Genomic DNA, 18,533 nt, shown 5'->3' with positions numbered 1-18,533 from the left:
ATTTGGGAAGGTTGAATTTGAGATGTTTCTGAGATACTCAATAGAAGAGATCAAATAGGCACTAGAAATATAGGTTCGGAAAGTTCAGGGACGTTCTGGTCATAAATATGTATTTACAAATTATTTGTGTTTAGGTCATACTGGTTTGCCCCATCTGAACTTCCTAGCTAGCCAGTCATCAAACATAAGTTAACAACTAGTGACATATTTATAAGGCCTCTACTATAATCATCATTAATGAGTACTATTCAAGTTAACTGGTGTGTTTCTGAAATCAAGATTTTTATTAGTTAACTGTTAGAAAATATAATTATTCTCTATCATATATTTAAAGAACACAAAACACATTCCTAAGTCTTATGCTGTGGTGTTATTATCCCAGGAGAATTCAAACACAAAGATGACTTGGTCTTATCAATTCACCCACCCCAGCATGCCAAGTCTGTTATTGAAAAAAATAAATTTCTTAATAGCTATTATACATACACTAATAAACATGCTCAGACTGATGGACAAATGGCACCAAATCTTTAAATATGTCCCAACTGGACTTCCCCATATCATAAAATGGTACCACCTCTCATTCAGTTTCTCAGGCTCAAAACTTTGGTGTCTTTTTTTCTCCCTCACGTTTGTATATCTAATCCATCAACCAATGCTGTTAACTTCAAAATATATAATGAATCCAACTCTCTCCCAACCTCTGTCACTACCATGGTGTACTGAGTGACCATATTACTGTTATACCTTAATGCAATTTTGTGCACTTACTCCTGTATTCAACTATCCATCCTCCATACAATAGAGTAATATTTTGTTAAAATTAAAACCAACGAATAAACCCCTCATCACTCTCCTATTCAAAGCCTTATAAATGGATTCCTATCAAGTTTTGAACAAAACTCCCAAGAGTAATATGACTCTTTGGTATCTCCTTCTTTCCTGCCCCTTTAATCCTTTATTATCACTTTAGAAATATCAGTCTTCTAATCCTTGATGAACAAAATTCATTCTTGTCTAAAGGCTTTTGTGTACTGGAATATGGAATTATTCATCTCCCAGGAATTCTTAAGGCTTGGTCCCTCACTTAATCAAGGTCCATGCTGAGATGTCACCTTCCTGCTTGATGTGGGGTAGGACTGAAAGCTTGAACAAGATCTCCTGTGACCTTTCTGTGCTAAAGGGAAAAACCTACCATGTAATGTCTTATCCTTAAGACATTTGAAACAAGTGGACTGTGTCTAACTACGCTACTACTCATGCCCAACTCCTGAACTGAGTTGATCAATCCCTATTAATACCCAGCAGAAAATAAGGCAAATCCTCCCTTGGAGGAAAACCATACCAACCCCAATCCATTAGTTCTTTTATATACAAGGCCCTGCATTAATGAAAAACATTATAAGACCTAAAAAGAGGAAGAAAAAGATGTGACCAGGGAAACTGTGATTGGTAATCAAGAGAAAAAAGAATAAGACAACAATCAGACCCACAGATGACTCAAATGTTGGTTTTAGCTCATGAAGATTTAAACTATATAACAACACTGGGGGTGGGGGGGGAGAGGAAAAAGTCATGATGGTAGCACATGATTGTAATTCCAGAGACTCAGAAGGCTGAGGCAGGAAGATCCAAGTTTGAGGCCAGCCTCAGTAATTTAGCAAGACTATTAGCAACTTACCAAGATCTTGTCTCAAAATAAAAAGAACTGGGGATGTAGCTCAGTGCCCTTGGGTTTAACCCCTAATAACACATCTTCTAAACCCAGACACAAAAAGGAAAAGATTGGTGAAAAGACAGGACTAGTGAAAATATTATTACCTAGAAATTCTAGGACTAAAAAACAATATATCTGAAATTAATAACTAATTGGACGTGTTAAACAGAAGAGTGAACATAGTAAAAGAAAGGATTGGTAAATTGAAAGAAAATAGGAAATATCCAAAATGAAGTGCAGGGAGAAAGGAAGAATGAAAAGAACAGAAATTAATAGGCAAGAAACACAAATGGCCTAATGTATTTATTACTGAAGTGTCAGGGAAAAGTAATACAGTAGAATTAACACATGAATTAAAACATGAAGAGAGATGACTAAGCACTTTTCAAAACTGATGGAAGACATCAGCTTGCAGATTTCAAGGTCAGTAAGTAAACTCCAAGCAGGATAAATAGAATGAAAACTATACATAGGCATATTATAATCAAACTGCTGAAAACAAGATACAAAGAGGATCTAAAAAGCATGGAGAAGAAAAAAAGACCCATCACTCACAAAGATTATAAAGATTTTCAGCTGTCTGCTCAACAGAAAAGATAAAGACAATGGAATGCCAATTTTAAAAGTACCAAATAAAACTGCCAATTGAGAATCCTATATCCACTGAAATATATATATATATATATATATATATATATATATATATATATATCTCCACCTTTCAAAATGAATGTGCAACAAAGATCTCTCAAGAAAACTGAGTTAACTACCCACAGACCTACCCAAAGAGTAATACTAAAAAGTTGTTTTTCAGCATGAATGAAAATACAAAGTACAAAATGCCAGGGGGAAAGGGGCTGGGGATTCAGCTGGTAGAACGCCTGCCCTTGCATGCACAAGGTCCTGGGTTCTAATCCCCAGCACCACACACACAAAAAAAATTGACTGGGGGAAAGGGCACAAAGATTAGAAAATGAATGGGTAAACATGAAAGAACATTACTTGAAACAACAATAACTTTGTAGCATTAATAACTACAAAATATGTAACAACTGTAACACAAAGGATATTGGCAGCAAACAGAATTGAACTGTTTTTAACTTCTTGTATTGTTCTGAAGGTTGTAAAAGCACTAATATAACAGACTGTAAAAAGTCAAACATACATAGTATAACTTATAGAATAACCACTAAAGGAATAATACAATCAAGTATAACTAAAAAGCTAACAGAAGAGATAAAAATAGTAGTTCTATACTGAGTTAAAAGAAGGTACAGAATGGAGAAAATAAAAAATAGGGGGAAAAAGCATGATAGGCTTTAAACCAACCCTATCAGTATTACACTAAAAGTAAATAGTCTAAACACTATTAAAGGGACGAAGATTCTCAAATTTGATACATGAACAAGACACAAATACAAAACGTTTACATGACACGTACTTTAAAATGAGAATGCAAACAGGATGAAAATAACCGCAAATAATAGCTTAAAACTAGTATGGCTATATTAGATCAGGCAAAGTAGACAAAGTATTCATACAGATATGAAGTGACACTTTGTAATTATGAAAGTATCACTTAACCACAAAGATGGAACAATATTAAGCCTTATGCACCAAATAACATAATTTCAAGGTGCATCAAATAATCTCTCCCCTAATCATTACTCTCTATTCTGGATTTCCTTTTTTATTCACCACATTTTTCACAATCTGACATTTAATTATTTTTTGCTTATTCACCCACCCTCAACATAAGTGCCACAAAGGCAGTTAAATTAGTCTGTGTAGATCACAACTTTATCCTTAATAAAAAAGAGTCAATTTTTTTAGTGCCTGGCATATATTAGGCATTTAATAAAATGGTTGTCGAACAAATTAATAAAACTAACATTAGCAACTTATTTTCTTTGTGCTGATTTTCAAAGTTCATATTATACATTAATTTCCTTCAGTTATGCAATTCCCTAACTTAAATAGTATTTAGTAAATTTCTGTGAGCTCAGGTTTTGTATGGGATGTTTAATCAAAGTCTGGAAAATGTTACTGGGAAATATATTTCCCCTTCATGAAACAAAGGCTCCAAAACTAAAATACCACCAACATGCCTGTTTCTCTTTAGTACTTAAATATTGATTCACATAAAAATACAATTATATAAGCTTTCATGTTTATTAAACTTCACAGAAATTCAAAAACTGTGTCTGAAAATTTGTTATCTAATTACCAGTTGCTCATTATGTTGACATGAATACTATCTGGTAGAGATATACCTCAATTAAACAAACTCTGAAATTTTCAACATTCTTCTAAGTGGGCAAAAGGAAATCTTACAAATCAAATTTACAAGTTGTAAGAAGATATAGAAAGCAATTTAACCTTTAATACCTGGAACAAGTTTTACAGCCACATTTGTAATTTACATATACAGTGAAGATCACTGAAAAATCTTCCTGTTGCACTGCAGCAAGAAATTTTATTATAATGTAGATTAAATGGATTTGCTACAGAGTGCAGCAAGGTAACCTCACTGAGGACCTTAAGGTTTTCATATTGGAACTTGTTACAGTGAGTTAAATATTTTCTTAATGTTATACAGTACATACTTTCAGAATAAACATTATCACTGCAGAGTGTGCTAACAACAGTTAGCAATTAATGTTTTATACACACTTAATTTTATTGTTCTTAAAGTATGTGGCTCTCCAAATGTTAGTACATAAAATGTTATGTTTAAACATAATAATAAGATAAGCCTCTAAGATGGAGACTCAGGACATCAAAACTTTGATCATTATTGCACCTATTTTTCTACAGAAAACTGAAAAATTTACATCATAATCCTCCCCAAAAGTCAACAGACACATTGTAAAATTACAGACTTATTGGCATGGAACATAAAATCTACAATGAACATTTTTTGTATGTGTGAATGATGTACAATATTAATGATGTACAGTGCAATGAAATCTGGGTAACTATGATCATGCAAATAAAAATCTTCCACAATCATTTTCTCATGTTTTATAAAATGGCCTTGAAGATATATTTCCATAAATACTTCTGGTGCAGTTTAGTCAATAACAAAAATACAAAGCTATTCCTTATTCGTTATGTTATAGATTTTAAAACATGCCTCCTTTGTACTACTGAAACAGAAATAGTGTGTTGGGAGTACTGAACTAATTAAACATTAAAAAAAAAAGTATTGTAATCCAAAATTAGCTGCCTTGATATACAGCAGCTTCCTATATAATCACTGGTGTCGGTATTGGTGTAAATAAAGAAAAGTTAAACACTGAGAAAACATAATTCAAAACATCTTTCTAAAAATAAAAGGTTGTTTTAAAAACATGGAAATCTTTAAAAGAAAAAAATCACATCAATTGCAATACACACTGGAAAATAGTAAAATGTCATTTTCTAAAATAGTAACTTCTTTATTATATCCCCCATCTATTACAACCAATCTTGGAAATATACCTTAAACATAATGGTGTTTTATATGAAAATGCTCCATTATTCAATGTGATAAATTTAATAAGTTAGAATATGATTTTTTTTTCTGGTGTTAACTACCATGAAAAAAACAAAAGAACAGCACCTGAAATATTAAAATGATCTGGGTAAGTATTAATCAGTAATCTGTATGTTTTGGTTCAAAATATAGTCTATATAACTGTAAAAAGAATACTCCCTTATGCAATTTGTTTCTATGTTTGCAGATTACAATGAACAAAAAAAAAGAAAAAGATCTGTTCTAAATCCAAATAAATTTCCACTTCAACCAATCTAAATGAAGTGGATTTTCATTCAATATTGTAAGACTGTGATTCATACAGTAGCTGATATAGTTGAATATATCACTTCTACCTTGTCCCTCCCCCCAAAACAATTTTTGGCTCCAAAATAAAGTACAGTAATAAGCTTTTGATGAAAAACTATGTTATGGAGTAATCTATCATATACTGTGGCTAAATATGAATTTACAGAAAAAAGCACATCTCATTTTCAGCACTTTTCATAAACATGCAACTCACTATAAAATACAAAACACTTGGCTTTCAAGAACAGATTTATAAAGACACACTGCATCAATAAAATTTTTTCTTTCTGATTAACTTTACACTGTTATGAAGAAATGGTATTTTCTAAATGTGTATATATCAGATATTATATTATAGTGTAATAATTTGCATTTTCTGAACAAAATGTTCAAAAGGAAATTACTTATACACAACAACATTCTAGACTATGAAAAACTCAAGTTACAGAATTTTATTGATACAGTAGATTAATAGAAACTGAAAAGGGATGATAAAATGGGATAAAGAATTCATTACATTATTTTATAACACACTCTTTAAAATTAAAATATTTTAAATCTCTTTCTTCTTAAAATTTTCATTGCCATGAAAGGTCAGAAAATTCTGGGACCAATACTGAGTTGATCTGTAAAGCAATCAAGCAACGTTAGGACTATTTCACAATTTGCATGGTGTCTTCCCATCAGAAGCTTAATTCTGGTGTAATGGCAGACCATTTAGCACCTCTGAATATTGAGGATGCCCAGGAGTAAACACTAGGTAAGATACACAAGGGGAAGAGACTATTTAACACTCCCAACAATAGTGACATCAAGAAAATGACACCAATTGTTGAAAAAATTTTTTTTTCACAGTAAAACTGCAGAGAATACAAATACGCTGACAGATTACTGCTTAAGATCTATCCTAACAAACTCTTTTCAAATCAATAGATCCAGTAAACAGTTGGGTACTGTCAGTTTAAAGCCGCAGATAAAAGCTATACAAGCACTTTAGAAGTCAGAAACATTTAAAAGGAAAGAAAAAACGATATTTACAGGTTTTTCTTTAGTTTATGTCTACATAGCCATCGCACATTACACTTTCACAATACTCCATAGTCAATGTCATCACCATGTGTATGGCTAAAGCGTGTGACCACAAACGCATGAGGTCATAAAGTAAGGTCCAACTGTCCGTTCTTCAGCAGTCCCATTTCGTGCATCAAAGGCTTGATTCAGCCTCAAGCTTGACAAAAAAATGATTTTTTCCAAAGTTTTCGTAAAGAAAATTATATTTGTTCATCGCCTTTCCCTTTTAGAACTTCGCCGCCGTACCTTAAGAGAAAAGTCACCAGAGACTTAATTAAAATGGGAACACATTTATTAAACATAACATAATTATTTTTTCAACCAATCTTTATTCTCACTTGTTTCTGAATCTGCTTTCTCTGCTTCCCCGAAACCTTTCTCCTTTTAACTTTCTGCCTTGGCATCACATATTTAGGCCTCTATCCAAACCCTTACATGCCCATAAACAGCCTTTCCCAAATCAGCAAAGTAATTTACTTTTCTATCTGATAAGCCTAGAGATAAATGATCAGACATTAAAGTTCAGAGTAAGAAAAACAACTACACATGGATTTATCATCTTTCTACTTATGTTTCTGTAGTAAAAGAAAACATTTGATAATTATGAACTTGTGCTTGCAACTATCTTTCTAGAAAAGTAGAATTTGGTTCCTAACAGCTATCAATTAGATATAAATAATATGAGATTAAACATATTACCATTTACAGACAAATGCTAATGAAAGCTTAAAACTAAAGGTCAGTATAAACAATATAAATATAAAAAGAACAGGGTTTTAATTAATTTACTGCATATTTTTCTATGATTAGTAAAGACATTAATCACTCTTCTGTAATCTTACTCTGACCCCTGTCACTCCCCCACCCATCCTAAAAAACCTTTAGGAGCTAAGCCAAACCAAGTTTGAAAGAACAATTCAGCTTGACCTACCCATGTACACAAATAAATCCCAGGGCACATAGGACCACTGCTTATATGAAAAAGGACAAAGTCAGCAAAGAACAACTCTGGTGGGAGTTGGTCACAGAACTCAAGTTTCTCAAGAAAAGAAGGCTGGCTGAGCTAATCTAAAGATTTAGTATTAGGGGCTGGGGTTATAGATCAGTGGTAGAGCGCTCGCCTAGCACGCATGAGGTACTGGGTTCAATCCTCAGCACCACATAAAAATAAAATAAAAGTATTGTGTCCAACTACAACTAAAAAATTAAAAAAAACAAGATTTAGCATTAGTATATCAAAATTTAATTATGCTGATTATGTGTTTTCCAAAGAGAAGTATCTTAGATATGTTAACTGGCAAAGCCATTCAATTAACTGAAAAAAAATTTTTTTCCCCTGGGAAGCACCACATCCCTATTTTTGCACAAGAAATATCTATTACCAATTTTATGAATTTTCATTAAGTTTGTACTTCAATTCCAAAAGCTGATTTTAATTAAAGATATGTTTTATTCAGAGTGAATAATTTCTAGTCTATTGTGAAACTCAAATAGAAATGTCAAATTCATGAAATATATATAAATAATAGTATACTTCACAGATATCAATGGCCTTAAAATCAAGGTACAAATTAAATGCTTCAAGTGTTGAATGCTAAACTGCTACTTGTACTTCTCTACATTCAGTTTAGAATTGATGTTTACACATTCACTATGCTATACCTATTATTCTTACTTCATTTCAGACTTCCATAAAAGTTGTTTTTATCCAAGTTGTATTATCCAAGCTAGTACTGGCACTATAAACTATAGCAAAGAATTATATTTGGAATTACAGGCAACACTAAGCACCAAATGGATCTGACAAAATATTTACTGACTCTATTTTTATACTGCATACTACTAACACATGACATTTTAATAAACACATACGTTTACTGCAGAAACTTCCTCTTCCTCTGTTTCTTCCTGTGGAATATCATCATTGACAGGAGAGTTACCCTGAAACACATCTACTTCTTCACTTGAATCATTTTCTTTAGTAGCTGCTTGCTTGGAGCGTCCTACACGGCTAGAGTAAAAACATGTAAAATGAAATGAACATTCCAGTCCTTAAGCTGTAGATTACCTCATTAGAAGAAATGCATCAAATATTTTGTGAATTCTTCTACCATTTTTATCCTCAATTACATCATGAGGTATGTATTTTTTATATTCTAAGCCTTACTATTTATTTTAGAATCTTACAAACATAGATTTTCCAAAGAACAAGAATTAAATGTGACTGACTATAACCATAAAGGATTTCAAAAGATAACCCGAAGTCTGACTTTGCTTTCACCTTTTACAACTCAGAAAAGACTTCTATGTCCACTGACAACCCAAAGCGAAAATTCTTTGAGCAGAAAAGAGTATACCACTCCTGGCCTAATACATTCCACTCACAGGAATCACAAACCCTTCACTTCTCCCCCATTTTCACTGCTACTATCTAATTCAAACCATTCCTGCCTCTTGTCTCTTCCTTTTGTAAAATGCTCTTTATAAAAAACTTTATTAGTTCTTTTCAGGTATACATAACATTAGGATTCATTCTGATGTAATTATAAAAGCACTGAATGTAGTTTGCTCTAATTTAGTCGCCAGTATTTCCCCTTTCCCTTCCCTCTACTCTTACTGATCTATATGCCATTTACTTAGGTTTTTAAAAATTTAGTGTTAAAAGAATAGCTGATGTCAATCCCCATTTACATCTTTCCACAGAACTTACGAGTAATTTTGTAAAACCTACTAACTTATTATAATGACCCTGAAGATAAATTGCCTGTCTGTCCTCATCTCTTTTTACTCTTCAACTCCTGACACAACTACAATCCAGCAAACCCTGGCTTTCCTTTAGCTCTGAATTTGCAAAGATTTTTCCACTTCAGAAACTTCAAATATAGTGTTCTCTCCATCTGGAATGTCCTTCTCCTTATTCTCTGACTGCTTAACTCTTTATTATTCTCAAATAATCAACTCATTATCATTTTTCAAAGAAATATATTTCCCCAACTCCCCAATTCTCCTATTACACTCTCTTAGAGCATCCTAAAATTCTCCTTCAATGCATATCAGAAGCCCTAATTCTTTTTAAAAAATATTTTTAGAAAACAATTTTATTTATTTATTAATTTTATGTGGTGCTGAGGACCAAACCCAGTGCCTCATGTGTATGAGGCAAGCGCTCTACCACTGAGCTACGACCCCAGCCCCAGAAGCCATAATTCTTTATTTATGTGATTATTAATGTGATTCTTTAATGACTGCATGCCCGTTAGACAGTAAGTCCCATGAGGACAAGAACCATGCTTGTTAAGTGCCACTATACATGAAGTGCATGGAAAATAATGGTAATCTTTTTCAATTCCACTGAGCTCAGAAAACACACACACACACACCAGACATATAGTACCATATGTTCTATACCACCTAATACCATATGTTCTAGCTCTGAAAAAGAGCCCCCCAGAGCAAGGAAACAGGCTGCCAAGATAGAACACAGAATCTTTTCCTATACAGATTTGTAAAACAAACAAATAAACTTAGGTTTTGAACATGCATAAGAGAATTTGTATTGTTTTAGAAGGTACACATTAAGCCCTTAATTGTATGATGTCCAGATATAAAGAAACTAAAGTTACAAGGCTAAATAAAATATTTAACCCCTTTTATTCCCTTGTTAAAAATTTCATCACAGGTATTAATGCTCCCTATGAATTCTTTGTTTAGAAATAGTGATTTTTCTTTGGTTGAATTCAAATACATCTGTGAAGCTGCCATAAAAAATGCACTTACCTTCATCTTTAACCTGAGAGAGAAAAATATTTAGTTCCTAATATTTATTCCTAACCTTCAAGTTAGGAGGCATGAAGTACTGGCTAGACGCTTAGGCAACTTTTCCTTTTCCTGTGGAATACACAGGAACAGGAAAAACTCCAAGGTAATCAAGTAACTAAGATATGTTGGCAACACTTGAAAAGTGAAGCTGCAGATGTAATTACATACTGGATTCTCTCAGAAAAAGTGTGCAGAATTTCTGATGAAGCGAAGGTAAACTACTTCCACTTACATAACTGAGATGAAAATATTGCCAACCATACATATCACAGTATTGATGCTCTTGTCATGTTAATAATCTGTCATGTTGACAATACAGGTTTGTTGCTATACCTCTCTTATATATGTGCCTGTGTGAACACCCCAAATTATCTATATTTAGATACAGACAAATGAATTCAATTAGAAAACAAAAACATAAAATACTTGAGATCAACATGTGATAATTTCTATGGATTTAAGAAAGATGGTATCTGTTACTTTTCTATGACAAGTTCAAAGAATAAAAGCAGAAGTATAAAACCAATTTTTTAAAAAGAAAAAGTTGCTATGAGGAAATATGAAGAAAAATTGTAGCTTGTGATGATGAGGCAACCTGGTTAATGTGTAGTGATTATATAAAAATACCTAATCATCTCTTAAGATACATAAAAAGTCTGTATTATTTGTATTCATTCATAAACTTCTGCCTAAACCTATAAAAATGTATAAATACTACCCAGAGGTTTAACTGGGATATCAATCACCTAGGTAAGTTTATAAAAATTTATCTTACCTAGTGTAATGGGACTAAATATTTGGATTTAAATATAGTAAATGAACTTTTGCAAAATAATTTGAAATTGGTTTGAAATTTAATATTATTTACAACTTACACATTTTTTTTGGGTTGTGATGGTGATGGCGTTTTTGATGGTCTTCCTCGTCCTTTCTGTGGTGTGGATTGTGTGGACTCAAGTGCACTAGTTTCAGGAGATTCTGCTCTGCTTTGGGGAAGACCCAAATGTGGATAGCATCAAATTATGGTTTAAAATATGGTACGTAAATAGATGTAGCTTAGAGTTACACATATTTACCTCTGCTGTGCTCTCCTTGATGCTCGGTGCTGCTTGCTTTTTGACTTCTGTTCTGTATTTCCACTTTGTCTATCTTCTTCTTCCTCTTCCTCTAGTGCAGGAGGTCCAGATTTTTTTTTGTTTCCTTTTTTAGAAGATTTCATCGTTGGTTCTTCTTTTGGTGTACCTCCACCAAGAGGTTTTGGTGGTCGGCCTCTTTTACCCTTTTTTGGTGGACTGTTCTGTTCATCCTCATTTTCTAAAAGATCTTCTTTGAGCCTCTTCTCCTCAGGCCACTGCTGTTCATCTGATTCCGAAGCTGTATGGCCTCTTTTCCGGCCTCGTTGACTGCCTTTGGGTTTCTGTTCTTGTACCAATTTAGACAGGTCATCCATGCCTAATTTCTCCTCTGGATCTGTGACAGGGTTTTTTTTCCGACTTCTAGGCTTCTCTAATTCAGACTGAAGGGAAAGAGATCAATTTTTTAAAAATAAAATTGTTGGGGCTGGGGGTATGGCTCTATAGCAGAATACTTGCCTAGCACAAGCAAGACCCTGGGTTTAATCCCCAACACCATAAAATAAATAAATAACAAATAAATAAAATTGCTCATAGAAAACATACAAATATTAACCAGATATTAACTGGGATATCAACTAGGTAAGTTTACAAAAATTTATCCTATGTAATGTAACAATAAAATTGTTAACATAAAATAAAATTTCTGAACAATGAAACAAAAAAACCTGTTATCACTAACATATACCTAAATATCCAGTGCTCATATATGTCAGATATACGTCTTATATATGTCACACCTAAAATATTTACTAGTTTTTTGTTTTGTTTTGCGATGGCATCTTGCTATATTGCTTAAGCTATTCTCAAATTAATGGACTAGAGTGATCTTCCAACATCAGCCTTCCAAGGAGCTGGGATAACAGTCATGTGCCAACATGCCCAGAAATTTACTCATTTTTCAATTTAAAAAAATTCTCTGGGGTAAGAGAATAACTTTTTACTCTTATTTTAAAGCCTCAAAAGGAAGCCTCGCAAATCACTACTTTATTAAATTATATATTAGTGAAGAACTGTTTCATGGGCTGGGGTTGTGCCTCAGTGGTAGAGCACTTGCCTAGCATATGGGGGGCACTGGGTTCGATCCTCAGCACCATATAAAAATTGAAAATAAAGGTATTGTGTCCAACTACAACTAAAACAAGATATTAAAAAAAAAAGAACTGTTTCATGAAAAAGGACATTCTAAATTCACTGTGTGATACTAAAGGATAACTATAATAAAGAATCTGTTTTGATAGTCAATTTAAATAAGTTTAATTTCACCAGACAGAGCATAATAAAACATCAAAGTTATATATCATGCTTACAACATCATAAAAGAGCTATTTCTGTTTTCTAAATGAAGACTGATATAAAAGTTAAACACATATTAAAACTTCTGTAAATATTTATGACTCAGAGATACTATTTCTAAGTTAGTTAATTAGCAACAACAACAAAACATCAGTGGCTTTCAATTTTAAAATAAAATCCTAGTCTACATTCAGTGAATTTGAAATGAAAATGCACAGGGAGACTGAGAAAATTCTCCAGGGACCCAAGAATGAGAGTACATGTACGAACACTTACAATGCAAACTTAACTTCCAAAAGGTCTATCAATCTACACTCTTAAATCAGAGAAAAGAAAGCAACAAAAACTATCAATTTACCTGTAATTTTTAAAATTTGTTATTAGTCACTATATTTCCTGTGAACTGCCCAATTATATCTTTGGCATATGCTCTTTGCTTACTTCGTTTTAGAGTCTTAATGTTTTAATCTATTTTCTTTTACCCTTCTTGTATATGTTTAAGTTTTATTTCATATTTACTACTAACTGGTGTAATTCCTATGTTAAATCCCTAACCATTCCCCAATGTAATGATACTAGAAATAGGGTCTCTGGGAAGTAATTTGGTCAAGAAGAAGTCATGAGGGTGGGGACTTTATGATGGGATTAATATCCTGTAAGAAGCACCTCTCTCTTTCTCATATGAGGACACAGTGAAAAAGTGCAAGACGGGAAGAGAGCCCTTATCAGAAACTGAAATCTATAGGCATCTGACCTTGGACTTCCCAGCCTCCACAACTGTGAGAAAATAAATTTCTGTTGTGAAAGTCTATGGTATTTGATCAAGACACTAGTGTATTTTGTTTTAGAATAGAATGTGAAAAAAGGTTCAAACTGTTTCCCCTACCCCTACCTTCAAAAAGACATTCAATCACTTCAGAACTCTTGATTTATTATATTATGTTCCTTTATTTTATGTTTTGAAAAACAGAATAATTCTGGGCTAATATAACAGCAGTACAATATTTTACTAATTATAGTAACTAAATGTTTGTGTCTAGTTGATTCTATTTTTTAATTGTTTTTTTAAATAAATGACAGCAGAATACATTACAATTCTCATAACATATATACAGCACAATTTTTCATATCTCTGATTGCACATAAAGTATGTTCACACCAATTTGTGTCTTCATACATGTACTTTGGATAATAATGTCCATCACATTCCACCATCATTGGTAACCCTCTGTCCCCTCCCTTACCCTTCCACCCCCTCTGTCCTACCTAGAGTTGTCTATTCCTCCTATGCTTCCCCTCCCTACCCCACTATGAGTCAGTCACCTTATATCAGAGAAAACATTAGGCATTTGTTTTTCGGGGATTGGCTAACTTCACTTAGCATTATATTCTCCAATGCCATCCATTTACCTGCAAATGCCATTTTATTCTCTTCTATTGCTGAGTAATATTCCATTGTTTGTGTGTGTGTATGCCTGCAAATGCCATTTTATTCTCTTTTATTGCTGAGTAATATTCCATTGTATATATATGTCACATTTTTTTTTTTATCCATTCATCTACTGAAGGGCATCCAGGTTGGTTCCACAGTTTAGCTATTGTGAATTGTGCTGCTATAAACATTGATGTGGCTGTGTCCCTGGAGTATGCTGTTTTTAAGTCCTTTGGTCTCAGAAGAGGATATACAATCAACAAATATATGAAAAATACTCATCATCTCTGATTCTATCTTTATTACTCCTGTTATTTATTTTCTTTCACATGGACTTGAGACAAGATAACACTGAACTTTTCTAATTGTATGTTAACTTAGGAAAAAACTAACAACTTTTTAAATACCTTTTTCTCATGCAGAAACACGGATATTTATCTCTCCAAGTCCTATATTTCTCAGTTTTAAAATTATTTCTAAATAAAGGTTCCCCCTACTTCTTTTTAAGATTATGTTTAGATTGAGATATAGAATGGATAGATATCTATTTAATCTATCTTGTTGCTGCAGAGTTTGTTTTGATAAAGGAAACTCCCTTTCCCCAAGTGCCTGATATAAAGCAAAATTAAGAGAGAATTACTTGCACACAAACATATAAGGATACCATATTGCATTCTTAGCTTTTCAATTGCTTCTCCACTGAAAATATAACAATGTATATGTCTTTTCTGCTTCATTTTTATTCCTCTGACTTCTAGTTTATGTCAAGATTCCTGAGTTGATCAAACATTCCAGAACAATTTTAAATAACAGGTGAACAGGCTGCTTGTTTTGTTTCTGATTTTTAATAAGAATGCTTCAAGAGTTTTGCCTTTTAAGAAGAATGTACTGACTACTGATTTCAAACAGACAACTTTTAGCACATATTCATGAACGAGTTTTAAATCTTATGTTTGCTTGAAAGATCTGAGATTATTTTGTTATAATTTTCCTTTTTCAGTACATTAATTTACTATATTGTATTAATTTTTTTTAAACATTATACTATCCTTGAGTTCCAATGAGAGGAAAAGACCTAAGTGAATAGATGCAGTTAGTCTGTATTTAGTTCTGTGCATAAGTTAAAAATTAAATACTGCTATAAAGAAATCTGAATATAAGAGAAATACTAAATTAAAACCAAATTTAATATATTATTATCTCCAATTTTAAATGCAACAGGTCTTTTTGATATCCAAAGGTTTAAAAAGATTCTTTCATGCTTTGGAAAGGTTAGTATAAACAGGAAATCCAATGTCCACTTTCTTAAGAATACCATAAAATAATTGGATTTCATAAAACATTACAAATCCTAATTTTTCATTTTTAGTTGTATTGTTTTAAAAACACAGGGAATACAAAATTGAGGTGAGAAGTCAGAAATAGAGAAACATGTTATCTATAAAATATAAATGTATATAAATAATAATTCCTTTGCTGTGAAATTTCTATATGAAGCTGGTAGTATGCAAATAGTACTAATTCAGTATAATCTACTGGTATTTAAAAAGAACTTGGGTTGCATAATGCTTAACTCTTCAAGTGTATTTCAATCAAAATTTTATTAATAAGTTTCTTATGGTACCTCTAAAAAAGGGTTCAACATTACACACCATCTCACAATAGATGGCAAAAGGTTTCCATGATAATAGCACAAATAAATCTCAAGAGTCTGGGAATTCAAAACAATCTATGAAAAATAAAATACTTTGTACTGCCCCAAAAGGCAGTAACATGGAATTTATATATCCCAACACTAAAAATCAACAAAAACCACATTCCCAACTATATTTGGTGGGGGGCATGTTGACATGGGTATGGTACACTATGGGAGTGGCCTAGTTGACATTTCCAATAAGCAAAAAAAAAAAAAAAAAATCTTGAGTTCTCCCCTTAACACATTTTCAAAAACAAACAAAAAAAACAACTCTTGAAAATGAAGGATTTTCTACAGTAAGAGATAATTAGAATCACAAGACAAAAATACCTTTTCCAATTCAAAAGTTCTCTTCTATAAATCTAGATAACAGGATTCTTTTCTGGCTATCAACTTTTCTGCTTAGGTGAAATTTTTAAGTAGTTAATGAAGATCAAAATTTACAGTATACTCAGGTGTAGTGGCACATGCCTGTAATCCCAGTGGTTCTGGAGGCTACAGCAGGAGGGAGTGCAAGCTCAAAGCCAGCCTCAGCAACTTATTAAGGCCCTAAGCAACTTAAGCAAGACTCTGTCTCAAAATAAAAAATAAAAATGGCTGGGATATGGCTCAGTGGTTAAACATCCTTGAGTTAAATGCCTGGTACAATCAATCAATCAATAAATAAATAAAACAAAAATTACAGTATAAAGAATGAGGACTAAGAATAGAAAGTATTATCATTATAATAACAATGAAAGAAGAGCAACAATTCACTTGTTTTGTAAACCTAATCAGCTAAATATGCACAAATATTTCCTCACAGATAAACTGACTCAAACAGCCTAATCAATAATTCAAGAAATGTTTTTTAGAATTGAACTGAAAAGTCATGTATTTACATATCTGTAGTAAAATGTTACCAAATTTGTTTTCAACTGACATTTATTAAATAAGATGTCACAGAAGTCATTTCTACTAAAGTTTAAACACTGAAGGAGAACTTAATGAAACCATAACATTTCCTACCTTTACTAGAAGCTTATTTAGTAAATGGTTCAATAAATGAAGTTAATAGAGACGGCTTTAGGACCTTCATTCCATATCAATTCTCTAAAGCTAACCTAAATATACTGTGTTAATTTCTTTTTTTTTAAACAAAACAAAACCAAGCAGTTTTGCGTATGGAATAGACATGTTGGATTCCAAAGACATGAAGAATTAAGGCAATTATCAGAATGATAAACACATAAATTTCAACATAAAGAAATTGCAAGGCATAGAAAGTAATTATAAATTCAGATTTGTAAGTACAGCAACAAAACAAAAATCAAATGCCAAATTTGATAGTAATATTAATTAGTTTCAGTGTAAAAGTTAACAATGAATAAGCGTAAAATTACTATTAAAATTATCATAAAATCAAACCAAATATCTCACCCTTACAAGATCAGAGTCGTCTCTCTTGTCACTTTTTTTCCCCGGCAAAGGTGAAGACATTGTGTAATCTTCATTTTCACTGTGATCCATTTCAGAACTATCAAGCCTTTTAATACAAACATTTACAATTGTTATTACAATCAAATAATCTTAAAAGTCTTTTCTCTTTCCTAGTATATAACTTTGCAGCTTTATGAGGAAAACTTCATTCATTTTTGAAGATGAATGTTTTTGTTCTATCATATTTAGCACTAAATCAATAAGCAATAATGCTCATTTAATATAGTAAGGAAATTAAAAATCAGAAATTCAGTTTTTTTCCCCTAAGTCTTTCTAAAACCTAAATTCTGTTTTGGGATGGAAACATAAAGCAAATTAAAACTATTCTGTTAATAAATTAAGATTGGCATACACTGCAACCTGCCCTGTCCCCCCCCATTCTTTTATTCCCCTTCCATTTTTTCTTTTCTCTGCAGCACTTCACCCTAAGACACTTTAGTTATGTTTACCATTCACTGACTACTGTTAGAATGTGAGAATGGCTCTTCTGTCATCTTTACTCACCAATGTAGGCTAAGCACTTGAATCTGACTGGCTCTGAACAGGCACTCAATCCATACTTGTTAAATGAATTAACAGCAAAAGCTCTCACGAATTTATAAAGGTGCAGTCTTCTGTCTCATCCTTAACTGGTTCTTAAAACTGTTTACACATTGTTGAACCCTAAATCTCGATCTGTTCCAGCTACCCTGAGTTCTAAAGCCACATATACAATTGTCTATCCAACACTTCACTTAAATTTCTAACAGAAACCTGATCTTTAACATAAGCCAAAACAGTTTTTCAGACACTCTTTTTCCATACTCTGCTCCTCAACACATACATATAAACACAGAGCCTGTTACTCCTTAAGACTTCTAGATCTCAGTAAATGGTACCACTATATATCCAGTTTTTTAAGCAAAGAAACCCTGGATACTTTCTCTCCCTAATTGTTCACATCTAATAAATCAGTAAGAGCCATTTGGATTTAACATCAAAATAAATGACAGATTTGACTATTTGTCATTATTCTCTCTCTTCATTCCTTCCCCAGACTACTTACTATTATTAGCTAACTCACA

At 32.5% G+C, this 18,533-nt stretch overlaps 1 protein-coding gene across 7 annotated transcripts in view; it reads right to left on the bottom strand.

The window, feature by feature from the left end:
* Positions 1-2,808: 2,808 nt before the first annotated feature.
* Positions 2,809-18,533, bottom strand: part of Pds5b (PDS5 cohesin associated factor B) — a 193,993-nt gene continuing 178,268 nt past the window's right edge. For 2 of the 7 annotated variants that reach the window (XM_046454163.2, XM_058582526.1), the window contains exons 31-35: positions 17,410-17,515; positions 11,510-11,949; positions 11,309-11,419; positions 8,487-8,625; positions 2,809-6,860 (exon numbers count right to left, since the gene is read on the bottom strand). In XM_046454163.2, the coding sequence (XP_046310119.1) occupies positions 6,825-6,860; positions 8,487-8,625; positions 11,309-11,419; positions 11,510-11,949; positions 17,410-17,515 (832 nt within the window). In that variant the 3' untranslated portion in view covers positions 2,809-6,824. Of the gene's footprint in view, positions 6,861-8,486; positions 8,626-11,304; positions 11,420-11,509; positions 11,950-17,409; positions 17,516-18,533 lie in introns of those variants that run through there. The other 5 variants (XM_046454164.2, XM_046454165.2, XM_046454166.2 and 2 more) reach the window with 5 other exon arrangements.

This window comes from Marmota monax, unplaced genomic scaffold (genome assembly GCF_021218885.2).
Source record: "Marmota monax isolate L192 unplaced genomic scaffold, Marmota_monax_Labrador192_F-V1.1 WCK01_AAM20220418_F8-fsc00011, whole genome shotgun sequence".
Taxonomy (NCBI): domain Eukaryota; kingdom Metazoa; phylum Chordata; class Mammalia; order Rodentia; family Sciuridae; genus Marmota; species Marmota monax.
The sequence above is the reverse complement of the archived record's forward strand: the minus strand, read 5'-3'. Positions and strand labels throughout refer to the sequence as shown.